This window comes from Eremothecium sinecaudum, chromosome IV (genome assembly GCF_001548555.1).
Source record: "Eremothecium sinecaudum strain ATCC 58844 chromosome IV, complete sequence".
In the NCBI taxonomy this organism is placed as follows: domain Eukaryota; kingdom Fungi; phylum Ascomycota; class Saccharomycetes; order Saccharomycetales; family Saccharomycetaceae; genus Eremothecium; species Eremothecium sinecaudum.
The window spans coordinates 686,225-711,820 of record NC_030895.1 but is presented as its reverse complement, the minus strand read 5'-3'; the positions used below and the strand labels follow the sequence as shown (position 1 = coordinate 711,820).

General features: G+C 41.9%; 12 protein-coding genes across 12 annotated transcripts; 5 read left to right on the top strand and 7 right to left on the bottom strand.

Annotated features, from left to right (window-relative positions):
* Positions 1-748: 748 nt before the first annotated feature.
* Positions 749-3,196, bottom strand: PTA1 (RNA-processing protein PTA1; the record flags this gene model as incomplete). The annotated part of the gene is made up of 1 exon (XM_018131875.1): positions 749-3,196. One exon carries the CDS (start codon positions 3,194-3,196, stop codon positions 749-751), a length of 2,448 nt encoding a protein of 815 aa, XP_017987547.1.
* A 164-nt stretch (positions 3,197-3,360) lies between these two features.
* HAP5 (Hap5p) lies at positions 3,361-3,780 on the bottom strand (the record flags this gene model as incomplete). The annotated part of the gene is made up of 1 exon (XM_018131876.1): positions 3,361-3,780. One exon carries the CDS (start codon positions 3,778-3,780, stop codon positions 3,361-3,363), a length of 420 nt encoding a protein of 139 aa, XP_017987546.1.
* A 120-nt stretch (positions 3,781-3,900) lies between these two features.
* On the top strand, positions 3,901-4,446 carry SNX3 (Snx3p; the record flags this gene model as incomplete). The annotated part of the gene is made up of 1 exon (XM_018131877.1): positions 3,901-4,446. One exon carries the CDS (start codon positions 3,901-3,903, stop codon positions 4,444-4,446), a length of 546 nt encoding a protein of 181 aa, XP_017987545.1.
* A 121-nt stretch (positions 4,447-4,567) lies between these two features.
* On the top strand, positions 4,568-5,773 carry ERV46 (retrograde cargo receptor ERV46; the record flags this gene model as incomplete). The annotated part of the gene is made up of 1 exon (XM_018131878.1): positions 4,568-5,773. The coding sequence occupies one exon, from the start codon at positions 4,568-4,570 to the stop codon at positions 5,771-5,773; it is 1,206 nt and encodes a 401-aa protein (XP_017987544.1).
* A 734-nt stretch (positions 5,774-6,507) lies between these two features.
* CDC24 (Rho family guanine nucleotide exchange factor CDC24) lies at positions 6,508-8,940 on the top strand (the record flags this gene model as incomplete). The annotated part of the gene is made up of 1 exon (XM_018131879.1): positions 6,508-8,940. One exon carries the CDS (start codon positions 6,508-6,510, stop codon positions 8,938-8,940), a length of 2,433 nt encoding a protein of 810 aa, XP_017987543.1.
* Positions 8,941-9,204: 264 nt separating this feature from the next.
* CIR2 (electron-transferring-flavoprotein dehydrogenase) lies at positions 9,205-11,160 on the bottom strand (the record flags this gene model as incomplete). The annotated part of the gene is made up of 1 exon (XM_018131880.1): positions 9,205-11,160. One exon carries the CDS (start codon positions 11,158-11,160, stop codon positions 9,205-9,207), a length of 1,956 nt encoding a protein of 651 aa, XP_017987542.1.
* Positions 11,161-11,715: 555 nt separating this feature from the next.
* Positions 11,716-13,131, bottom strand: GDS1 (Gds1p; the record flags this gene model as incomplete). The annotated part of the gene is made up of 1 exon (XM_018131881.1): positions 11,716-13,131. One exon carries the CDS (start codon positions 13,129-13,131, stop codon positions 11,716-11,718), a length of 1,416 nt encoding a protein of 471 aa, XP_017987541.1.
* A 1,043-nt stretch (positions 13,132-14,174) lies between these two features.
* AW171_hschr42439 (HDL200Wp) lies at positions 14,175-15,794 on the bottom strand (the record flags this gene model as incomplete). The annotated part of the gene is made up of 1 exon (XM_018131882.1): positions 14,175-15,794. The coding sequence occupies one exon, from the start codon at positions 15,792-15,794 to the stop codon at positions 14,175-14,177; it is 1,620 nt and encodes a 539-aa protein (XP_017987540.1).
* Positions 15,795-16,291: 497 nt separating this feature from the next.
* CLN3 (cyclin CLN3) lies at positions 16,292-17,686 on the bottom strand (the record flags this gene model as incomplete). The annotated part of the gene is made up of 1 exon (XM_018131883.1): positions 16,292-17,686. The coding sequence occupies one exon, from the start codon at positions 17,684-17,686 to the stop codon at positions 16,292-16,294; it is 1,395 nt and encodes a 464-aa protein (XP_017987539.1).
* A 1,961-nt stretch (positions 17,687-19,647) lies between these two features.
* Positions 19,648-21,645, top strand: MSC6 (Msc6p; the record flags this gene model as incomplete). The annotated part of the gene is made up of 1 exon (XM_018131884.1): positions 19,648-21,645. The coding sequence occupies one exon, from the start codon at positions 19,648-19,650 to the stop codon at positions 21,643-21,645; it is 1,998 nt and encodes a 665-aa protein (XP_017987538.1).
* Positions 21,646-21,988: 343 nt separating this feature from the next.
* Positions 21,989-22,879, bottom strand: CYC3 (holocytochrome c synthase CYC3; the record flags this gene model as incomplete). Its single annotated transcript, XM_018131885.1, has 1 exon — positions 21,989-22,879. The coding sequence occupies one exon, from the start codon at positions 22,877-22,879 to the stop codon at positions 21,989-21,991; it is 891 nt and encodes a 296-aa protein (XP_017987537.1).
* A 453-nt stretch (positions 22,880-23,332) lies between these two features.
* On the top strand, positions 23,333-25,588 carry SOG2 (Sog2p; the record flags this gene model as incomplete). Its single annotated transcript, XM_018131886.1, has 1 exon — positions 23,333-25,588. The coding sequence occupies one exon, from the start codon at positions 23,333-23,335 to the stop codon at positions 25,586-25,588; it is 2,256 nt and encodes a 751-aa protein (XP_017987536.1).
* Positions 25,589-25,596: the final 8 nt, after the last annotated feature.

The following is a 25,596-nucleotide window of genomic DNA, read 5'->3' as shown; positions in this document are numbered from 1 at the left end:
CAAAATTTTATTCTATTCTATGTTAAATATTAACTCTAATGAATGATGATATAAAGAACACTAGCGGAAATTTTTTTTCTTGTAGGCGGCGCTATTCCGTCGAACTGAAAATTAAAAAAAAAAAAAAAAAAAATAAGAAAAACGATACGAGAGATGAGCTTAATGTGAGGAAGTAACTACGAGTGGCGACAAAAATGAACAAAATTAGGAATCATTTAATAATAGAAAAAAGGCAAATTGAGGTAAAGGAGGTAACAAAAGAATGAGAGAATAAATTACATTAAATGGTGTTAAGCAAATGGTAGTTGTAAATAGTGACCGTAAAGTCATCGTTAATAATGAAGATTGTTGAATTATGCATTTCTATTTATATATATATATATAGATTGTTAAGAATGTTGACACATATGTCGCACGCATATATATACATGTAGGTAATACGTTACCGCTACATTTAGGTTATAGGCTATTTGTTTACATAGCTATGAAGCTTATGCGCTTACGTACCTCACATTCCAAAGCTGCCATGATTTACTAGTCAGGTGACGTGTGCTAAAGTTTCACGTGGCAGGGTCCAGTAATAGGATCTACGCGTTGAGCCTTTGTTGAGTAGTTACCTTAGAGCCGGTATTAAATGCTTTACATACTTGGTTACGTAGCGTACCTAAAATATAAGCAGTAAGCTTGGCTCGTAGTGCAATTGGTGTATCTTATTACAATTACAATGTTAATATACGTACTATATAGCTCAGTAAAACTTGGCAAGAATCGATTCGCATTGATCCTTAACAGATTCATCCGCGTTAATCATTTCCTTAAGGAGGTCTTTGACAACTGGCTTCACGGGTGGGCGAAACATGACAAGGAATTTCAGAGCCTGAAATCCAAGAGATGATCTTAAGGGGTCGAGACATAACGATTTAAGCTTAGAAACGTGATCACCGTTGAGGTGAGGCAGCTCACTGACAAGCCGGATGAAGATTTTACGGTGCGAGCTCTCCAGGAAAGGCACGAGACCATCTAGCACCTTTAACGACCACTGGTTATAGATTTTAGGAGGTAGTGATTGTACCATTTCTGCGTACCACTCTTCGCTTAGCCAGTCGATGACGACTGCCACGCGGGAACTGAAGTCTTCTAGGAAGTAGTCGTATAGGCGCTGACGAACGACGTCGCTCATGTCAGTGTTCGACTGCAGGCCTCTTGCACTCAAACGTGATAAAAGTACAACCCAGGAGGTGCGATTTTCCCAATGTAGTAGACGGGCGCGATGCAGCGGCGGGAGGACGTCCGTAGGAGGTGCAATTCCAGGAGCCTCATCGCTGGCGGAGACGTCTAGCAGGTTTGATACAATGAGATGAAGATGTTTGACCTTTTCTTCTTGCGAGAGCGGTGTTGGAGGCGCGAGTGTGAACTCTCGAGCTTCTTCATCATCGTCCAGGTTCGCTGTCGCGTCCTCGGTCTCGGCCATGCTGGAAGCGTCTTCGACCTTGAGACGCTTACTGGGCCGACGGTCACCATTATCAATATCGGATTCTGTTTCATTATTCGCCGTCGTCATTGTAGATGTAACAGTGCCTACCGGATTTTTGTCAGCCGCTTTGTTCATAAGATCTGTGTAGCGCGAAGCGACTATGGAAAGCCCTGCGATCATTCGGTTGGTGTCAGTTTGGTAAATGGCATCTGTGCAAAGACGAACAAGCATCGGCTGTGATAGAGTAGAAACGTCGAAGTCGGAGTGTTTACTGTTCATGAGGGAATATATGGATGAGCAATTGTTGTCAAACGCAACAGGGGAATTGTTGAAGAAATTCGAGACAGAAGCTTTCGACATTGTGTAGTTTTGCAAGCGGACAAGTGCTGGAAGGTCTGCAAAGGAATCTAGCTGCACGCCTGGAGCAGGCGGTTGTGGGACCACTGAAGCATTGGCAGAATCGGATACAGAGGCGGAGGCAGCAGCTGTAGCAGCAGCCGCTGCCGCAACACTTGCAGTAGCAGGAGCAACCGCTGCAGCCGCGGCAGATCCATTAGCGCCGAATACACCGGCCGGTGGAGGGAAGAGCGGCGGCGCAGATATAGAAGTTTCCACAGGAGTAGGAGACTTTGACAATGGTCCGTTACCATTATTTCCGGAGGATGCAGATGCAGCAGCAGCGGCAGCAGCAGTGTGGTAGCGCTCACGTTCACGAGCATCCATTTTGCGCTCAACTTGCGTAGGATCAAAGTTCAAAATACCCTTACTCTTTGTCTCCTCCGCTATCATGTGCAGTGTCTGGGCAATCTTACTCAGCTTACTGTGGTATGGAGCCATGCTACCACTATTCTTGATAAGCTGCGATTTCAATCCAAAGTTTACAAAGTTTTTATAACTACGTTCCACAAACCGCTTGGCCAAGCGGTACTGTAGTGCGGATTCATGGTCCTGCTGATACTTCATATCAACGTTGAACTTCAGCAGGCCTGATAGAATACGCAGCGTCGCCATAGGCCGCTGTTTCATAACAAATGCTAGGCAGTGCAGGATAGCCGAAAATAATGGTGCTACCATCATAGGCTCATCAATTAGATACGAGATAAGCACGTCTAACAGCCTTTTAGATTCTGCCTGCAGCGCAGCCTTGTTTCGAATCACAGGGTGGTTATCTGGCACAGCTCCGATATTCACGCCAGTACCTTGAGTATGTACAATAACCAGTTTTGATAGCAGCTTTACGCTCGCCAGCTTCGCTCCTAAAGACCGTCCGTGGTCTGCAAGAGCGTCAGTAGGATCCAGTGGAAAACATGTCTTCCAGTTCGTCTGAACTAAATCCTTTAGATAAACCATATCCTTCCAAAGTGCTTCATTGGAAGTTTTAGCAACTAGATCAAATAAACACTCGTAACTAGTTCCAAACGCTAAAAGAACATTCGTATATGTAACATGATCCACAGCAGGCGGGGCCTGGCACATTTGAACAAAGTCATGTAAATGTTGGGAAGCAAGAAATGGCTTCTCACTACTTGGGATCCTCTCAGAGTTAAGTATTTCACGGAATAACTGTGAACAAAATCGAGCTAGTTCGCGAGGACGGGCAGCATTTTGTCGGTACAGAGTTAGTGCAGTTTCTAACACCTTTGGTAGAACCTTTTCAGGTTCGTTAGCAACTGCAAGGCGCTTAACCTGCTCTAACTGCTGCAATTGCTGCGAAACGTCCATACTTTCGCTTTAATGTTCAAGGGTTACAGGTCTCTATATCTACCAGAGATGTTTTAAGCTTCATATTAAAATTTTTGTTTCAAAAAAACCCACATAAGCCTTATGAAGGCTCACTTAGTTCAACTAAAATCCTACATTAATCGCTAAATAAGTCCTATATATTATTACTGCATGCGCCTGGGTACTATATCAATCAGAAAGTCAAACATATCTGACTTTTGAAGCGCCTGAGCTACATCTTGTTTCTGTAGAGTTCGACGCTTATTCTCTTCCGCGATGCACCAGGCTCGCATAGTGAGCTCGGTAATAAAGATCTCGCAAGCCTTCGCGAAAAGAATAGGAGCTTCAGCACTAATCATACGAACATCTTCATCTGTCTTCATGACCTTTTTTATCCGTGCTAGCGGTAGAGAATGAGATTTGAAGTCATCTTGAAATTGTGAACCTTGTTCGTTGGTTTGTTCAATCTCGTTTATAAGTTCTTGCCAATATTGAACCATTATTTCACGGTAGTGACCTACAAGGCCACGACTGACATTATGGAACACGTCCTGATCCTCCTGGTCGGGCTGGGTGGTATTCATTTGGTGAGGTTTAAAGGCGTACAGTGGAAAGTGCAGGGTTAAAAAAACGGAAAACAATGTTGGCCCTTTTGACTACCGTTACAACAGGAGCGTGGTCACAAACAGCACATATACACAGATATGAGGCAGTTTCAGTCTTTCAGCACGTCTATTCAGGCAGCTCTGAGCACGCCTGCAGCCTCAAAAGCCTCGGCGGGTGACCAGGCAGGCCAGGCGCGTACGACTGGCCCACAACCCTCGAGTCAGCCCACAAGCGTGGGCTACGAGGAGCCCGAAAACTTCCTCGAGATTGAAGTCCTGGATCCGCAGACCCACTTTCCTAGTGGCGACTCTACGCGTGGAATGTATACGGATTATGTTGTGGTATGTCGCACTAATCTACCTAGCTTTCCCAAACGCTTTTCCCAAGTAAGAAGACGCTACAGTGACTTCGAGTTCTTTAAAAAATGCCTTTTCAAAGAACTATCAATGTCGAGCCATCCAAGGGTCGTGATTCCCTCATTACCAGGCAAGATTCTTTTATCAAGACGGTTCAGCGACGAGGCAATTGAAGAGAGGAGACAGGGCCTAGCGCGGTGGTTGTCCAGTGTTGCTGGTCACCCGCTACTTCAAAGTGGGTCGCGCGTTCTGGTACGGTTTTTGCAGGACGATAGCTTTACAGGATAATGAGCTCTTACGATAGCGCCCGGGTATGATTTTTAAATAGTTGTTCTTACATACTTAGGAAAAATTCCCCCTACATTTTACTGGAAGTAAAGAAACCAACAAGCAAATACACTCAAGTAGGATGCCTAAGTCTACTTTGCTCAGTATAGATGCGTTTGCCAAGACTGAGGAGGACGTCCGCGTGCGTACGCGGACTGGTGGGTTCGTTACGCTCGCTTGTGTGTTGGTGACAATTATGTTGTTGTTGAAAGAATGGACCCAATTACACACGGTAGTACATCGTCCGCAGCTGGTGTTGGACCGCGATCGTCATTTGAAGTTGGACCTGGACTTGGATATCACTTTTCCTAACATGCCATGTGCTCTGCTGAGCCTTGACATTGTCGACGATTCTAGAGAGATACAACTAGACCTACTGGACGAAGGTTTTACCAAGACTAGATTGAACAGTAACGGCAAGGCTATTAGTACCGAGGAATTTAACGTGCATAACGACCAGGTTGACTCTTCGCAGCTTCCAGAAGACTACTGTGGACCATGTTACGGTGCACGGGACCAAGAAGGTAATGCTAACGCTGCTCCAAAAGATCGTGTATGTTGTCAGACATGTGACGATGTGCGCCAGGCTTATGCTGCAAAGGGATGGGCGTTCTTCGATGGGAACAACGTGGAGCAGTGTGAGCGCGAGGGCTATGTAGAACGTTTGCAGCGGGAGTTACACGAGGGCTGCCGTATTCGCGGAAAAGCCCAATTGAACAGAATCCAGGGAAATATCCACTTTGCACCCGGAAGACCTATACAAGTTCGCCGGACTCACTCCCACGATTCGTCCCTATATGCGAAATATAAGCACCTGAACTTCAACCATATCATCAACCATCTCGCCTTCGGGCCACCCCAGAAACTGGACTCGAACCCTACCACCGGCAGTCCCCTCGATAACCACCATGCAATTGTCGAGCAGGATCCCCATTCCCGCATCTTTTCCTATTTTGCGAAGATCGTCCCTACGCGTTTCGAACGTCTAGACGGCACAGTCCTGGAAACCGCAGAATTCAGCGCCACCGCCCACGACCGCCCACTCTCAGGGGGGCGGGACCACGACCACCCAAACACGTTGCATTTGAGCGGAGGAATCCCAAGTATTACAATCTACTTCGAAATGTCGCCGTTAAAGGTTATCAACCGCGAAGAGCATGCTCTCTCGTGGTCGGGCTTCGTCCTCAACTGTATCACTAGTGTCGGCGGTGTCCTCGCAGTAGGTACAGTCGTCGACAAACTAGTCTACAGAGCTCAGCGGACAATATGGAACAAGAAATCACGCTAATCGCAGCTGTCGTACTACTATCTAACCATTCACGTGCCATACATACACTATCTAGACTAATGCACCGTGCGCACCACGTGACCACACAGATCTCCGCGATCTGTACACGTAGCAAACCAAAAGTTTCCAATAGACACATGACCCTCATCAGTCATCGCCTCCACACGGCACCTCGTTAAAGATGATGCCACCTTAAAGGGCGAAACTTTTCAATGCTAAAACGTTCAACCTTAAACTGTCACGTAATACCACAGAAAATGTATTAAAAGAGCATTAATAAACAAGTTTATATTACCTTGTATTTTTTGTTAGAACGACTACTAGAAACTAATTATTTTTTAATAAACAAGTATCCTTATTTGGCAAGACTCCCCAACCCCGCAAGAAAGATTTAATAAAAGACTAATAAAAATTTCTGACAAAAAAACAAAGCAAAAACCAAGTAATCTTAAATATTACAAGAGAAGTTCAAGATTGATTGTATTATAGGTCATAGTGTGTGTGTGTTGTTGTTGTGTGTTTGAAGTATCTTATAATAATAAAAATTTTTCTCAAAAGAAAAACCCGCCATTGTTAATTAAGTTGAAATTTTTTTATTAACGAGCTTTTATTATTATTATTATTATTATTATTATTATTATTTGTTTATTTGTTCTATTTTGCTTTAGCGGGTTTTATTTGCCACCCCTTCTTTAAAGTGGAGGGTTGTTTAATTGATTGTTAGAAACATAAGGATGTCGAATAATAATAATAACAGTAATATTGTTGTTATGAATAATAATCACTCTTCTGCGCAGTCGCAGGTATCGTTGCGTAGTGTGGTTTCAAACTCTACTCAGCACCTAATGAATAAGCGTGTTTCCGAGGAAGATTCTCTATACCATATCTGTCTCGGTGTCAAGAAAAAACTAGAGTGCTTACCGCAGTTGAAGCCGTATTTAAACCTAGCGTATGCTAGCGCGGAAGTTGCTAGTGATCGGCAGGCATTATTGCTATCGCAAAGGGACCAGCATGACCAACAGCAACAGTTACACCAGCAGGCGGCTATAACGCATGGTCAAGGTGGGTTGCTCTCATATTCAGCGGGCACCGTTTCTACGACTCCGGAGTCTGAGATGCGTCCTGCTTCCACCTCGAGCAGTACAATAGAAGACGGGGAGTACCAGCCGATGGTTAGTATGGAGGAGACGGTTTTGACGTATTCTATGGGTATACTCCCGATCTCGGTGGACTGCGACCCAGTTACACAGCTCTCGAAGCTTTTCCAGCAAGGTTCCCCCCTATGCATAATATTTAATGCAGTTAAGCCGCACTGCAAGCTTGCGGTAGTTTCGTCGGACGATTTGAAGATTTGCAAGAAATCTATATACGATTTTATCATGGGGTTGAAGCTGCACTTTGCGTTCAGTGACGAGGAGTTGTTTACGATTTCTGATGTTTTTTCTAATTCCACAGAGCAGTTCATTAAGGTGCTCGATGTGGTGATTGCGTTGTTTGATTCTGCGCCTCAGATATTCTTCAAGGCTGGGACCTCATCTCCTGCTCCAGCACATATTGGCCCGCCTGTGCCGGCTGATGACTCAGATTACTCTGTGGATGCTCGAGGGGCACCAGCCAGCGCAGCGACGACGCCTACATCTGTTGCTTCGCCGCAGCCACCTCAGTACATGTCGGACCACGATAAAATTGTGAAGGAGTTTGTCGAGACTGAAAGGAAGTATGTTCATGATTTGGAGGTTTTAAGCAAGTATAGACAGCAGCTCCTGGAACACCAGATTATTTCGTCGGAAGAGCTCTATATGCTTTTCCCTAATTTAAACGAAATAATCGATTTCCAGCGGCGGTTCCTTGTTTCGCTGGAGATTAATGCACAGGTGCCCGCTCAGCGGCAACGAATCGGAGCATTATTCATGCATTCTAAACATTTCTTTAAACTTTACGAACCTTGGTCCATCGGACAAAATGCTGCTGCGAGCTTTATCTCTTCTATCTTCGATAAGATGCAGTCGCATGAGTTCGTCATAGGGAACAGAATGGAGTTGCAATCGTTCCTACTAAAACCGGTACAACGTCTCTGTAGATACCCCTTGTTGCTACGCGACCTTCTCAAGTTGTCTGTGAAGTCAAAGAGTGATGTCAATATCAAGGAGTTGCAAACAGCCCTTGAAATTTCGAAGTCTATTGCTAGAAGCATAAATGAGAACCAGAGACGCACAGAGAACCACGAGGTAGTCAAAAAACTATACGACCGTGTAGTTAATTGGAAGGGCTACCGTATTGCCAAGTTTGGCGAGCTACTCTACTTTGATAAAGTAGTTATATCAACAAACCACTCGAACGAGCCCGAACGCGAATTTGAGGTCTATTTGTTTGAGAAGATTATTATTTTATTCAGTGAGGTACCGCAGAAGAAATCGAATTCTAGGAGTTTAAAGATTAAGAGTAATTCTCATTCCTCTTCTTCATTGTATTTGCCAGGCTCTGTTGGAGTTTCGTCTTCGACCAGTTCTAGTGGAGATACCAAGTTAGATTTAAGGGGTAGAATCATGATTGTTAATTTGAACCAGATCGTAGCAGTTGACCACCACTCGATAAATATCATATGGGAATCTGCAAAAGAGCAAGGGAATTTCATCCTAAAATTCAGGAACGAAGAAACCAGAGACAACTGGCTATCATGTCTCCAAAGCTTATTACGCCAGATACGTAGCGAATCATTCAAGTCTAATGCTACTTGTAGTACTGATCGCTCCTCTGTTTCATCACCTCACCATCCGCATTATAGCACGGCATCCATCAATAGCAGTCTGGTAAGACAAATAAACGAGGTAATGCCGAAACCTCCATCTCAACAGCAGTCTTTTGAACACGAATATAGGTCTATTTCCGAAAGTTATAAAAATTCAATTCCAGAGTCAATGCTGATGCTACGAGTATCATTTAATAATGACTTCTACACTGTTTTGGTATCTATCGACTCAAGGATCACTGATGTTTTACAGCAACTGAAGAAGAAGTTGGCCCATGCGGGTTCCATTTGCAAGGTCAAGTACCAAGATGATGATGGTGACTTTGTTATGTTAGAAAGTGAGGATGACTGGTCAGTTGTAAAGGATATGCTACGGGAGAGTAAGGAACGTATATTAAATGTTTGGGCTTTTGTATGATACCGGTGAATATACTCATAAAAGGGGACAGTTATATATGTACATGTATATATATAAATGTATATATATATATTGCTTGCAATAAGGACAAAAACATTTAAACTAATCAATAATATATGCTTTATACATTTTATCCACTTCTCTATGTATATGAATTTTATTTTTGTTCTATAAAACTTAACCTCCACCTCACTCCTAGCAAGTTCACCATTCAATTGGTGGATAATCTGGCTGAATAATAAATAAATAACTATAATATAACAATCAGGTCAAACTGTACTTGGGTCCAGTGGAACCTTCAGGGACTTCCCAATTTATGTCTTGGGTTGGGGACTTAATATCACAAGTTTTGCAATGTATACAGTTTTGCGAGTTTATTTGGAACCTAACCTTTAAGGGAGACGTTTCGTCTTCAACATACTCGTAGACCCCGGCAGGACAAAACCTTGATTCCACACCTTGCCATTTAGGATACGCAATTCCTGTATGCTTTACCATATCCTGTTCTGGGACCCTCAAATGACACTTTTCATCTTCATCGTGATAAGTACCTGTTCTTGACACTGATGTTAGAATATCAAATGATAGCTTCCCATCAGGTGATGGATATTCTATCTTCTTATATTCGGATGCTGGTTTAGTGATATAAGCATCTGATTCGTGATGACGGAAAGTCCATCCACCGCGGCCTCTCAAAATAAAGGTATCCAAAGCGCTATATGCGAGCCCACCCATTGATCCAAGTTTACTACCAAAAGAAGGTCTAACATTACGAACTCTCCATAATTCCTTATAGACCCACGACTCTTTGAAGGCCTTCTCATAAGATGCCAGATCTATTGGTTTCTCAACTGTTCCGTCTGCTTCTTCTGATCCTAATGCAGGCAACTTGGATAAAATAGGAAACAACTCTTCGGCCGCTAACATACCAGTCTTCATCGCAGTATGAGTACCTTTAATCTTAGGCACATTCATGAAACCTGCGGATGCACCGACCAAACAACCACCGGGGAAATGCAACTTTGGAACAGACTGCAACCCACCCTCATTCAAGGCACGGGCACCATATGCAACACATTTACCGCCTTCTAAAACCTTAGCGTAATATTGATGATGCTTCATTTTTTGGAACTCTTGGTAAGGTGATACCCAAGGGTTTTTATAATCCAACCCAACAACTATCCCAACAGTTACAAGGTTGTTTCCAAAATGATACTGGAAGCCACCTCCGTACAAATCATTCGATAGGGGATAACCTACTGTATGGGAAACAAATCCCTTTTTAAAATTCTCAGGTTTAACCTCCCAAACTTCCTTTATACCTAAACCGTAAGTTTGATTGTCTCTACCATCTCTTAAACCAAATTTCTTAATCACCTGTTTCGTCAGTGATCCATGGCAGCCCTCCGCAAAAATTGTTTGTCTAGCATGAAATTCCATACCTCTTTCAAACTGATCCTTTGGTCTACCTGATTTGGATATACCCATATCCTTAGTAGCGACACCACGCACGGCAGCACCATCTTCAGAATAAATGACTTCGGACACTGCGGTACCAGGATAAACCTCGACTCCTAGTTCCTCAGCTTTCTCGCCAAGCCATCTTGCAACCTGGGATAATGAAGCAATATAATTCTTGCCTTTGTTAACCATCTCCGGTGGTTCAGGTACAGGGATTGCAACATTACCAATCAAATACCTCATTTCTTCGGATTCCACCTTAGTGACCAAGTCATGAGGTAAAGGAATATCATGCATATCTCCATCATAGTACTCGCTATCAGGAAATAGCTCCTTCAAAGCTGTGTTTTCTAGAATAACTCCAGATACAATGTGAGATCCTATTTCGGAACCCTTCTCAAGTACTACAACTCTTAGCTCCCCAGTTCCATGCTCGTTATCCAGCTGTTTTAAACGTATAGCTGTTGCTAAACCTGCTGGCCCGCCACCTACAATACAAACGTCAACATTATCAATTTCACGTTCAGAAGTTAAGATCATCTGCTCATCTTCTGTCATCTTTTCAAAAGGAACTTCCGACCTTTTACCAATAGCACAAGCAGAAAAAGACCTGCAAGGTTCTAAAACGCATATTGCGTCCCTAGAAACAGATTGCACAGCGGCATGAGTCCGTGAAATGCTACTGATCAAAGTTCTTCGAGCTATTGTTGCATTACCGTTAAGATTAGTAAATACCCTCTTAATATTAAGTCTTAACATAGTAATATAAGATGAAGTAGCTAACTTAGACGGAGCAGACAATAAATAAAGAGATAGTGCACTTTTCGAGCCACTATTAGCGTAATTTATTACAATTTCTTATTCTCTTGAAGAAGTTAAACTAATAAAGAAGTCATAAAAAAAAACGACGCTTTTAATATTTATTAAATTATGACTGACATTAACTGCAAACGTAATAAATGTTGACAAATAAATTGTATTGTATAATAGCAGTTATAACAGCAGTAAAAGCTGATGGATCAAGACTTTATATGCATGCTTCGCATACTTTGAATTATTAGCTGAATTCTATCATAATTATAATTAAAATGTCTATATAAAAGTAAACCTGCTGATTTGTTTAGTAAGTCATATTCAGTATTAGTGTTGTTAGTAATGGTGTTTGAAGTCCCAACCATAAATTATTATAATACCTGAAGTAAAAAACTATTATATAAACCCGAAGGTAGAAGTAAAAGGAATTATAGAGCTCGTCACACGTCCCGGTCATTATTGCAAGTGGGGTTTTACTTGATGCATTTGCGGTATGCAAAATTAGGCAAAAAGTGCATCCAGTTCATCCACAGTAACAGATTCTGGAGAATCTATTTCCTGCGTCATAAATCCAGATCTGATGGTTTTAATCCAAATATTCTTCTCTTCGGATTGCTGGCTAATGTCCAGTTTAACAGTAATCGGTTTCTGCATGATGACAGCCTTATGCAAAGCAGCAATAACTGTAGCAGGAGTGCTTACTGTATTAAATTGTGGAGATGAGGTAGTGGAGGATGAGACGACACTAAAGTTTGACTTCGGGACACCTTTGGAAGGCAAGATTTTGGATAGCCTGGGTGCCGCTGCAGCGGCAGTGACATAATTTTGAGAGGACGCAGAGCTGGGATCTACGTTCTTCGAGTTAGGGGAGGAGATTGCAGAGCCGTTCGTTGTCCTAGCCTTCTTTTGAGGGGAAGATGGACCGATACCGGCAGTTGTGGCATCTCTCTTGCTGGTTTCATTGGAAGAAGACTCCTTGGTAGGGCCATCTTGAGGAGACATCTTGGAGGCTAATGCCATGGATAGCGGTGATGTGGAGTATGGAATATTTAAATCGGAATTTCCATACATAGCGTTTGAAAATGCATTGGAGACGCCTAAATTCCGGGAAAAGGCAGCAACGTTTCTTTCATAAACCAATGTGGAATTTATATCTATTGACTGCTGCTGCTGTAATGCCGGTGTTGGAGAGTTTTGTAAAGACGAGTTGTTAGCTTTCTTAAACTTCGAACCAGAATTCGAAGTTTGCTGCTTTTCGCGTTGCTGTGCAGAGGCAGCCTGTGCTATTTGTTGATACTCTGGAGCAAGTATTCCACGGTACACATACACCATTCTTCTAGGAGATGCATCTGACCACTCTCTAGAAAGTGCGTATCTTAGTGCTTTTTCTCCTTTTTCTACCTTTTTCACGTATGCATTCAATTTAGCTGATACCAAGTTGGAAAGTTTGGTAGAGAGATTAGCCATGTTTGGATGTCTCTCGACTAGTAAGTCACAGAGTTGCTTAACAGTCATGCCCTTTTGTTCTGAATCTTTCTCCCACAGTATAACAAAGACTGCATGAAGTACGTCATCATTCAAAGCAGGATCAGAATTACTAGGTTTTGGTCTTTCACCGGTCACAGGAACCATCCTTGATATTGCTCCTGAATAGTTCGCTGAAGACGATGTGGAACCAGAGCTACTCTTTTTCATATGTACAGCGGTTGCATCCGATATTGATTTCGGAGACTGGGAGTCAGACTCATCTGTCATTGAATAATTAGAAGGGCTATGGCTTGAATCACTTCCATTTATCATATCAATATCTTCTACTTCATTCAAAAACCCTGCATGAAGCATTGGCGATTTTGAATTCTTAATTGAATCCGTCCTTGACATAGGCATTGTCAAAGACATTGAGTTGGTCGATGACATTGTATGTTAATAATATAATTTGAAGATGTTAATTAAAACCTCCAAGTTCTGGGTATTCTCGTTAACGCTGAGGTTAAATAGCAGCGGCTAGCCACAACCTTCAGTGTAGATCCGAGCAAGTAGGTTAAGGGATTTGCTCGTTCACAATGTTAAGCAAGGGTTGGTTTATATTAAAGCCACAATCAGGGATCTTTTTAGACAAATGAATGGGCTAGTAATATAAAAAAACCTGATCTATAATAACCAGGCAAAAGAAAACAGTGCTTGTTAGCTCCCTGGTTAATAACCCCGTAACAAGCTTTTGAATTCCCGTACAAGTGCTTTCGGTAATACAATCAGGCGTAATAGAACGACGTGATTATGGATTATCCGTAGTTGGTGAATCGCACGAACTCGCGAATTCTAAGATGCCCTAATATCTCCTCCTATTTTGGTTCACCTAATATCTTCCAATCGGAAGTGGCGGATGGGTAGCAAGTAAGGATGCGATGGATACTCACAGAGGGTGGTGGTGCAAGCCAAGACGGAAAAAGTTGTTGTACGATAGTTTCTGTGCATGTGAAATAAACCCACACATTTTGAAATGTGAATTCACTTGTAGCGTACTTCCCTGCCTGCAATACTTAGAGTATTGTCTCCAGGGCACTCAGTAAGTCTCTTTGAGCCATATCTGGTTACATTGGCTTCATTGCTAATAGTAATATGGGTATTCTTACACAATCTCCATTCTAGAATATATACTTTGTATAATTAAGTTCATTTCTACGGCTTGACTGGCCCTGAAAGAATATTGCAAAGCTTAGCGTATTGATAACTAGATTAGATAGACATATCACGCCGCTCATGCCAGATCTCAATAAAGTGTGCTTAAGAAGACTAATTACAGCTAAATTTATTGGTTTCAATCGCACAGAACCCATACATCACTTTAATAAAAATAAGGGAATTTCAAAATTTATTTTTTAGTATGAAAATTATGTTCCTTAACAGGAGAGCAGTCACAACATGAATTTGGAAATTTTACTGAAATAAATAAATTAAAACTACATCTGGTGGGCATCTTTACAGTAATGTGACAAAGCAATTTTGGTACGTTCGTAGTCTAGCGTCCAATAACGATCACTAGCAGTATAGGGGTACTCCATTGATTTACCATTTGGAGGGATAAACCAATAGTTAACAGCCACGTGACTATTATTATCTGAGTTGCCAAACGATGTGACTTCGTGGAACCAGCCGCAAGGCAACCAAAGCATCTCACCAGGTTGAACGTCAATGTAGATTCTGTTAGCCTTTTTAAGGAGTGGCCAACGATTTTGTACCTGTTGGTGTATCTTGTCTTTTAGCTCTTGATCTTTAATCTCGTCCATGTGTAGGACGGCGCTTGGGATCTTAGAGAAGTGGGGAGGGTCGCTTGGTTTTGGTAAGTCTTCAGTGTTATTTTCACTTGCTATTAGAGCGCGAAGTTGTTCTGCCTCTTCTTCAGATAGCGAATCAGCTTCGACCTCTAGACGATGAGCGGCAACTTCTGTAATGATAGCCCCGTCATCTCTTAATGCTCTCCACAATGGCGCACGCTCGTTACGTTTGTAATTGATAACGCCTGTTAGAAATACTTTTTCTATTTCACCCACAGTATACATTTTCATAGCATCAGCTGGAGAAAATACTGTAAAACGCTTGCGGCCCTCAATTGGAATGTAGATATTATCAGCATGATCATGATGAAGTCCGGAAGAGCTGCCACCACCTGGAACACGCCTTCCAAAACCTAATTTTTCATCTTTAGGATTAAAATTTTCTGTAAAGAAGCTATCATCCGTGTCTTTTGCTGTTGAGCCAATCCACATATTAATCTGTTGTGTCAGAAGTGGGGAAAGAAATGGTACTCCTGTAGGCAATTTCCCAGCAATTGTAGTTAAGGGCGGCTGATAAAGTTCATGAATTCTTTGTATGATTTCACGTTCATACAGAGGACCTGTAGATAAAGTGGTAACAGGACTGTCTTCAGCTAGTTCATCAAAATCATCATGCGAGTCGATGAAGTCACTCTCATTGTCACTGGGCACATGATCAAGGGCGGTAATGAATGTTTCACTGTGCTCTGTCTCCTCACCGCTATCAGCAACAGGACGTGTTGATACTTTGCTTCGAATAGCAGCCTGTTCATCGTTCGTAACATCGCCCATTTTGTGATTAGTTTCCTCGAAGTCATCGTCAGATTCCGAGTCGTCACCTGAATTATCTTCTTCGTATTGTGTTGTAAGATATATGTCACGAGCACCATTGCTTAGGCGCTGTAAAAATTCCTTAAAAGGCATTTTCAAACGTTTGGTTCCACTTCCAAAGCCTCCATCAACCTTGTTCTCTACTTGAACTATCTGATCACCTGATAAAGAATTTAACAAATTGCCGCTTCTTAAACGATTCCAGTCAAAAAATTTGTCATCACGCATCTTAATCTTACATGGCCTACGCCCTAAAACATAACGGTCATAAAACTTTTGTTTTTCTAAGTCATTTATTGGCTCCTCTATTACCTCTATGGAAGTAACTTCCTCTTCCGGTACGTAACCTTCATAGCTGCCCGAGATCTTGGCATCAAGGTCCGTTACTCGTTTAATTTCGCCTTCCTCTTGCTCTTCGGCAACACGCTTTGGCATAGTACTTTACATACCACTCATCCTTGTGGTCCAAATACTACCAAGTTCCTCCCGCCAAGTTTTTCGACCAATGTTCAGGATATAATGGTGATATCATTATTGACGATGATCAACGACGTAAATTATGACGACCCAAATAGGGAATAAGATTGTTTGCACTTTATGCACTCCACGTTTTTTATCAACCCTGATCTATTATGCATGAAAGAACCTGTTACTTAACTAAGCAACAAAAAGTTTCCTGTAATTATCCGTGGAGTTTATCCGTAGATTATATGGCTCAAAGTTAAATGTAATGGAGTTAGTTAAAAGCCTAAAGAGGATATTAAATGAATAAAAGTATAAACAAATGCTTCGTAAGTTAAAAAATGAATATTATACGAAAAGAGTTCTATGTTGGAGTTTTTTTTTAAGAAAAACAAATTAGGCTGTGGCGGTAAATTACCTGCTAGAAGGATTCTTTATTATACGAGCACATAGCGATTTGACAAAGAAAGCTAATGTAATCTTTTCACTGAAACTTGATCTATTTCAAAAAAATCGATATCCATGACTGATGAATTTCTCTTTTTATGACCTGGTTGGAATTGGGTATGTGGTCTGATTGAGGAAATTCCCGATTGGAAAATAGGACGGGGTCTTTTAGTAGACGACACACATGTAGCTATTGATTTAGTAGATGCGTAAGGAGATGAAGACGAGTCTTCTGCCTGCTTTGTGCTCGATGCGAGGGAATTGGGCGTAGTAGGAGTTAGAGGCACAAAGTTTTTGGCAGTATGAGCTCTTGTCGGCGATGCGTTGTTGTGACCAGGCGAAGAGTTAATAGATGGTGAGTCCCCACGGTACTTAGGATATCTATTCTTGGAACCGAGAACATCGGGGTTAGATGAACTTGTAATTGGAGGAGGCTGCAATAGTGTGGCGCCCTCAAGGAAATTACGTTTTTGTTCAGCAATTAATCTCTTGTAATATTGAAATAAAGCATGCATGATTGAATTTGATTGTAAACTACCAGCCCTTGTTGCATATTTCATGTTAAAACTAGATGGTAGAGACTCTTCAAATTGCAACTGCATCATTAGCTTATTGCAAATTGCAACAAGGTTTGGATCGTCAGTACAAGTTTTGTAGCTTTGGAACTTGCCGTATGTTTGCAGCTTCAACGCGCACGTAATAATCGTAACACTTGCTAACGCAATGGCACTAGAATTATAGTTATAATTGAGGTGTGGGTCGAAGCATGACAGTTCACAAAGAATTGTAGCACCATACTTCAGATCGTTGAGGTCCAAGTTCTCGAAATCGAGTTTTCCTAGTTTCGTGTTCAATAAAATATCTACAAACGAATCATGAGTTGGAGCAGAACACGCCGACCAGTCCAAACTCTTCAGAATATGTAGCTCCATTTCTTTAAACTGCTGTTTTGTATACTGATGACAGCAGAGGCTTTGAAGGCTGGGAATCCGAGGCTTCTTATCAGCAAACTTGGATGCCAGCCATAGTGCTGTTAAACCTAATAACTGACAGGTAGATGATCCGACAACAACCTTGGACCGGTATCTATCGATAATGTTATAGCATAGGAAAAGCGTAGATGGTGAAAGTTCTAGCCGTGTATGGCAGCACATGATAAAATCGAAAATTAGAGTCCGCATCTGCAGTGTCATTTCCGGCTGCGATTTAAAGCTCTCCCAGGACGGCCTCGTTTGATTCTCTAAGTTGATTAAATGCTTTAGTATGTTAATGTTGTACTCTTGACACGTCGACCGGTGGGCAGCCATTTCCATCTTTAGCAGACGAGGATGGGACGCTTTTTCATTCCAGACAGATCTTCGGACCGAAGCCAGCTGTGCCACTGACAGCTTCTCGCTGGATGTATAATTAGAGTCCATGCAGTAATTGTAAAATGCAGAATGAAATAAACAGGATGGCGTAGAAATTGACCAACTGAGTATATAAATATGATGAGCACTGTTGTATTGTGCCTATGCAAAAAGATCTTGTAGTTCTATGCTATCCAAGTGAGGGATCCGCGGTAAGTGCTATATCCAAAAAAAAAAAATCACGACAAATTGGAAACGTAAATCTACAAGATGTTAGTACCGACAGCAATAATGTCTCTCGTGTGTTCCAGTTCTCGATTGTTGTTCACCTCCCCGTTTTATTATGCAACTTCAGGAGTGAGCAAGCAGGCGGCAGTAATTGTCAATAGATACCGTCGGGCACGTATATAGACTAGTTCAGTAACGCAAACTAACAAAGCAAGGATGGAAAAATGCTTGTTGGTGACAATTGACCACTTATCACTTCACAGGGAAAACTGTATCTATGTTGGAGCCTAGAAGATGAACGCAAAGTCAACTGCAAACTACCAACAATATTACTCGACAGTAGATGGTCGTAGCAACAAATGTTCAATTGACGAGTAGCAGGACTGGGACCAGAATGGAACGAGACTGCAAGTAGGTCTGATGCAATGGAATATTACACTACTTTCTCAAGCGTAACTACTTCCTTTCTGAATATAATATCAAATCACAATTCTTTATATAAATCAACTTACCAGAAAAGAAAATTTGAATGTGCTATGTTTGATACAGCATTAAAAGACAAGCATTTTTAGCAACGGCTGCCTAGCTTTCACTGCAGGAGCGCACGGTGATAACATTAGGCAGTGTTATAGCAACTAGTCCGAAGCTAGAAGTGCTAGTCTCCTGTAGGTGCCTAGTGAGGGGACCAAAAACCCCTAGTATATAGGGATAAAACGCCTCTAAAGGGAGGCACTATCATTCCGCTGCGTAATACTGGTTCCGAGAAAGCGGTCTAGTACGAAATTTGAAGAATTACGGCCTACGCCAGCTGGCTTCTAAGCTATCAGAAATTTACACGTTGGGGAAAAAAAAAAAAAAAAAAGGATACGAGCTGAAACGGGAAGGATCAACTATACCCTTTTCCTCTGAAACAGAATATAGGAAGTAAACCACCTCTTGTTCGACGGAAACACAACACCGTATCGAAATTTCAAACGGTGTGTGAATCATACGGTTATAGATTACACATAATTAAGACTATCTAGAGATACACATCCTGGCAATTAGGGCGATATCCGGGCGGAATCGGGTAATATTAGATCAGTATTGGGTAATACCTTAGCAATATTAGGGCAGTATTCGGGTAAAATTAGGGCAGCGCTTGGTGATCGCTAAGACCGCATTATGAGTTAGTAATACCATAGTACATTCTAGACGAAGCAGCGTGGATTCTCTGTCTTCGCTAGATTTTCGATGGTAGCCGGAAATTTGTAACTTTATCGGGAAACAATCCCGTATACTATAAGTAATACCGATCTTAATTGGCCGTTCGTATAATATGCTACAGCGTCTTACCAATGGAAATACAGGAGCACGAGGAATCGTAGCATTGGCGAGGGTCTTGGCGAAGGAAACAAACTCTATTTTCCATATATGGTAATAAAGTATGGTAGGATATGTTCCTATGGTATGACAGGTGCCGTATGACGCTTTTTATGCAGGTATTACAGGCATCTTGTAATTAAGTTCCTACTGATGATACGTAAAGGATGGCCTAGGGCTAGGAAGCGTTAGCTGATGGTGCGCGGCGGGGGGGAGCCAGGCACGGGATCTTGCGAGGGCTGGGATTCGTCGCGCGCGATCTCGGGATGATTCGGTCACGTGACTGGTGTAAAAATTTTCGCCCGATCTAGCGGAGTGGAGAAAGAGCTGCTGTGTTTGGTGTTGAAGGTGCAACAGAAGAGGTGGAAGAGGTGCATAGCTGAGATCACGCTGCTGCTGCAAGGGATATATAGGGTGTTGAGAAGCTGAAACGGGTTTCGATGTTGCTTACAAGGCGCCTAGGACGGAACGTGTTTTTAAACGCCAGGCGATGGCAATCAAGTTCGGCGGGAACGAGGGTTAGTTACAAATCGCCGTTGAGAGAGTTGGGGAGTATACTAAATGAGGAGTTTAAGAAGAAAAGCGACTCATGGGATATATTCTGCAAGTTAAAGACCGAAATGGACAAGGTTCAGATGGATGATACGGCCCGGATGCGTTCTGAAGACCTGACTGAAGTGCTATCGAAGCTGTTAGGACAGGCTTGCATGGAGGTTACGGATCACGTCAAGGTTAAGTCTTTACCTCCGCATCCAAATGAAGTGCTCCAGACCCTAATTGACTACAAATTGGCGCGCAGATTCCATTTTGAAATGGTTATGAAGCACAGTGTAAATTCGGGAAAACCTCAGGATGTCTTAACACAGTGGGTGAACTACCTGGAGTGGGGAAACGATCCATCACAACCTAGAGCCAGAAAAGCGGGTAACTTTATCATTGACGATGTTATTGTTGCGTACGTTATGTTGGAACCTAACCCGGAGTTCAGCACGATATTAAAGCTTACGCAACTTGAGAATGAGGTGCATCGTTTCACCTTCCCTGACCCTGAGAGAGTTTTCCGCAACTTCTCTATTCCAGAGAAAAGCAGGGATCAGGTACGCAATGGACTTGAGAGCCTCTTACGCCAGGCAATTGTGGACTACAAGAAGGATTTCTTGGAAAAGATACTGCCTGTGATAAGGAACGAGAACCTTGCTCCTATGTGTGACAGGTATATGAATTTGGGAGTTCCATTGGATGCAGATATTATTTCAGCATTCATAAGGAAATTATCTGCCCTTGATAAGGCAGTAACTGCTATTAGCTACTTCAAGAAATTTACTGATAACAATAAAGGCGACGTGCCTCTTGTGTTGCGTAATAGTTTGCTAGAAGCAGTTTCTATGCTGCGATCACCTAATAATCCCTCATTGCGGTTAAAAAGAGTTGAGGCCATTTGGAATACATACATTAAACCTTTTGAACCAATTGATGACACTTCCTACCAACAAGCAATCAAGTCTTTTATTAAAATTCGTGCATTTGATGTTTTGGATAATTTCTGGAAAATGGATATCCCTAAAAATGTTAAAACTAACCCCGAACTACAACAATTGTTCCTACAAGGTCTCGCAGAAAATCCTGCATATCCAATTGACCGTCTAAAGAAGCAGCTTCCTTCATCCATCACAAATGTTGATCTTGCGAATGCTTTCCTCTTGAAACTAGTCAGAAGTGGTGAGACTAGTACGGAGTTTAATTCATATTATGAGAAATTGTTTAAGGGTAAAGAGCTAATCCCAGATAGAAGAACTTTGGCAATTAGAATGTATGCTGCTTACAACGGCGCACCGGAAAAAGAAGAGTTTAATTACTTTGATGCGGTCAAGTTTCCAACGGAGTATTTGCATGATGTTGTAGATGAGTTTTTGGTTATTTGCAGACAACCCGAACCAGTCAGACACCTATACAAATCTTGTAAAGGAACATCGTTGAAGAGTTCACTAATTGGAAAATTCATTGACTTTGAGTTTACTAAAGGTGATTGGCAAACTGCAGAGGCCATCTTTGCCGAATACTTTTCAGCGATTAAAGTGAAGTCAAGACTCGACAGGCATATCTTGGATCCAATGCTAATTAATTTTTCCAGACTGCTCACTGTAACAAAGGATATTAACTACTTCTTGAAGATTGAACTGTACTGGAAACTTTCGAAAACGATTCACAATGATGTTGGATATTTGGGAATGTTTTCCGTATTGGATGCGGTTTCCAGTTTAGTCAATAAGGGAATCAAGTTGACTCCTAAGCATTTGGCATTTGTTAATGAAGAGATACTGCCAGAGTTCTCAAGGATGGACCTACGCAGAATCAGTCAAAAGCATGCAAGATCTTTTGAATCGTTAAAAAAGTCGACTGATATTATCATTCCCAAGGAACTTGAAGGAAGAGTATAAGGTAAATCTTTAAACTTCCTAACTCCTATTTGCCTTTCACTAATTTTGTATATACGTATATATGTTCACTTAAAGCTGTAAATAGTAATTCAAAATTCAAAGAACAGCAGCAGCAGATGTCGATCTGTTACAAGGGCCCGTAGCTCATCTCAGGCACTTAGTTCATACTATGAAAGTCAGGAATTAGCATATGAAAAAGCTATGTATGCTCTTAAGTACGATATGGGATGAGAAAATTAACATACACGCTCGTTAATAAAATACGTAGAGAACGAACGTACTTAAATGAAATATGTCATATCTAGATTAAAACAAGCAACAGTCAACCATCATTCTCTATTTCCTATATTTTTCTATTATCATTAGGGAAATACTTATCTAAAACAGGTTGAGTCCATTTGCGAAATCTATCTTTGGCGTTTGTGAGATTATCTAGACCGGGTCTAACATCTAAATGAAAGGTTGGTAATCCGTGCTCATCATCTGGACCACCATAAAAGTCGATCACATAGCGCACACTACGGTAACCAGGATGATCTCCAGAAACTGAGTTAGGATCGGGTCGAAGGACAATCCAGTCGTGTCTGTCAAATGGCAATTCAGATGAGAACTTAGATGGAAACAACATTCCCAGCCAGTGGTAACACCTAGCTCTAGGGGTTAACTGATGAGGCTTACCCATAAACTTCCACAACTTTGGAGCCTGGTTTGCAGCCTCAATATAAGGTTTCTCCCACTCCAAAATCTCTTCCCAGCAACCTTCGTTCAAATAATTATGCACAAACACCATTGATTCAACCGCATCTTCAGGTATCTGCTCGCCAGTGTTAGGATCTATTTTGCCTTTACGTAACATCGCGTTGTACATCTTTTGTGGTGAAGGAAATTCCCAGTATTCTGGATTTCCCTGGCTGTCTGTTGTACCTTTTGGAATACTGCTTACGGTTCCCGAAGTTGACAAATCCAACTTTTGTCCCGGTTGCTTAACTTCGTCAAGAGAGTATGGCATGTTGTTTAAGGGATTTATACCGTGCGCAGGAGCATCATCAGCAATAACTGGACATCCCGACGTGCTTGTTTCGGATTTTGAAGGCATTACAGGGCATCCTGATGTGCTTGATTCGTTTTTTGTAGGCATTACAGGGCATTTCGATGGCGAGCTAGAGGTTTCCATAGAGGCAAAATTAGCCGCACTATTACGTTTAAAATTGGCATCAGCCCAAAACCAGCCCATGGTGACAAATAAACTACCAATAACCTTACAGGAATACTATAAAAGTCGCGTAAACCACAGATATTACGCTAGTCAGTAACATGTATCTTGTGAATAAGGAATTGTTTTTCTTTTAAGGACAAAATTTTAAAGAATACACATCTCTAATATGAGGTGTATGGGCGTATATATACATCACGTTTGCATAAATAGGAGGTCTGCCAGTGCCAGGGGCAGTGCTGCATCTCTTGGCTGAGCTCCCTGAGCTCCTATTCAATGGCTGGGAGCCCTTGCTTTATGTTTAATGGCCTGTTTTGATGACGGTTGAGCGTGTTACCCGGTCACTTTAAATGACGTACATAAACATCGACATGAAGAGCCAAAAATCAATCCAGGCAATACATATAAAAGGAGTATTGACACCTATGACGCTATTTTAGAACCGACAGCTTGGCGTTAGTATATACCCACCTGATGGATCCCCATACTGATCAAAATGCAAACTCATCTTTGAGTGCTATGAATTCACTAACTCATAGACTTACTTATTTGATATCGACTGAACTTTCACAAAAGGAGTCTCCGACAATAAAACTCATCGATCTAAATATATCGACATTACCAGAGGAAGCTGTTGAGCTATTGGCATCTGTAGAGCGATTATCTCTTCAAAAGAACCTTTTAACCACATTGCCTACAAGTTTTAGGACACTATCGAAGCTGCGTTACCTTGACTTGCATGGAAACAAATTCACAACGATACCGTCTGTATTGCTACAGTGTCCAAATTTAGAAATAGTTGATTTGTCTTCCAACGAAATTTCGACTCTTTTGCCAGATTACTGTCAGCTATGGTGTAATAATGTCAAGGTCTTGTCATTAAAGAACAACAAGGTTAGATCGCTGAGAGACTTGTATCCGATTGTTTCTCAGTTGAAGGCTTTAACTATTTTGGAAATAGACGGAAACGAAATCCCACAGGAGGAACTTGATTGTGTGACCGCACACGTTCCTATGAATAACTATCCACCTGATGAATACTGGTTGTTAGCGTTACAAAAGTACTTCCAGGATTTTCCTCATTTTGGAGGACATAACGGTACCAAGATACCCCGTTCTGCTAAAAGAATGGGGTTTATAAATGCGGAAGAATCACCATCAGCAGCAGTGCAACCATCTCCTGCTCATGATCTGGAGCTCATGACCCATTCCAAGTATAATGATTACTTCAAAAGGCTCTCAGTACTTCCAGAAGAAATTCCAAATTCACAGCAGGCAGACGGCTCTTCTGAGGCACGGGTGTCTCACGAGGACTTAGTAGTAGGATGCCGAAAACTTTTATTTGCATTCACAGAGTGTTTGCAGAATGTTCGAAAGATTACTTCTTTATGCGCGGATAAGTCCGTGGCTGTAAATATGGTCTCATTACTGTACACGGTGCGTTCGCATATCGATAATTTAGTTGAGGTTTTAGAGCAGGCGGAGGACCCGGCTGATAGTCTTATTCATGACCAGCTGCTTGTAAATCTTTCTACGGGGATCATTTCCGTTTTCAAGCAGGTAATAGGACTGTTGAGGAAGAACTTCAATTCCTTTTTCCGTGCTAATGACATATGCTTTTCAAGGATGTTCTATATGACACTATTATGCTCCTATACGGAAATATTTAATGTTTGGAACCTGGTGGTTCCTGAAACAGTTCGGCGCAAGAAACCTACTGTGAATGCTAGACAAAGGTCATTTAGTGTCCAGGCTCTTCATAACTACAAACACTTACCTACCCGGCAGAGGTCAAATACCCTGCAGCGCGCGACGAATTTGACTCAGTCCTCATCAAACATGCCGACGCAGGCCCCTTTGATAAGTCAGTTGCCATTGAACTCACCTCCAAATTCTAAAAACGCTACACCTTCGATACCATCTACTGGTGTTACTTCATCGTTGGCAGGTACAACTAACATGGATTCAAGGTCTGATTCGTCTCCTCGTGCTCTGAGAACCGATTCACAAGTGCACTTACAAGCTTCGAAACGAAATATCGAGTCACAAGGTAACGATTCTCCTAATCAAAGTAACACGGCATTGGATAATAATATTGATGCACAGCTCTACCACACCTTGAGAACGGTTGTGGGTATGGTTAACGTAGTATACTCACAATTAACCCAGGCGATACAGCTTTCAGCAATTGCAAGCACAACGGATGAACAACATGGCATTACACCTGCGATTGCTGCAAAAGTGAAGGAATTAACAGAGACGTGTTTTCAATCTATGGAACTTTCCAAAGGTCTGAAGGCTAGGTTAGCGTTAATAACTTCTTCAGATGTGGAACAATATAATACAACTGCCGAAAAGTTAACCACCTGGGAGTGCATTAATGCCTTCTTAAAATCTATTATCGCCATTTTGGCCAATACCAAGGTCATAATGAAGGACCTTCCAATATTAAACGAAGTTCGTCCAAACCTTGCGTCGTTGGCAAAAATTACTAAGGACGTTACCGTAATACTCGATATGAGTTCATACAAAATAGTCTCATCTGCTCAACCTCAACAGCCCCAGACACAATCTACACAGCCACCCCAGCAGCATCAATTTCAACAATCACAAAATAATGAAGAGGTTTCAGACTCTCACAATTCGTCGAATCCGTATACAATAATTACACCCCTTTCGACACCTTCATTAGTTACGAATCATACTTCCAACCCGTTTGATCAACTATGAAAACCATA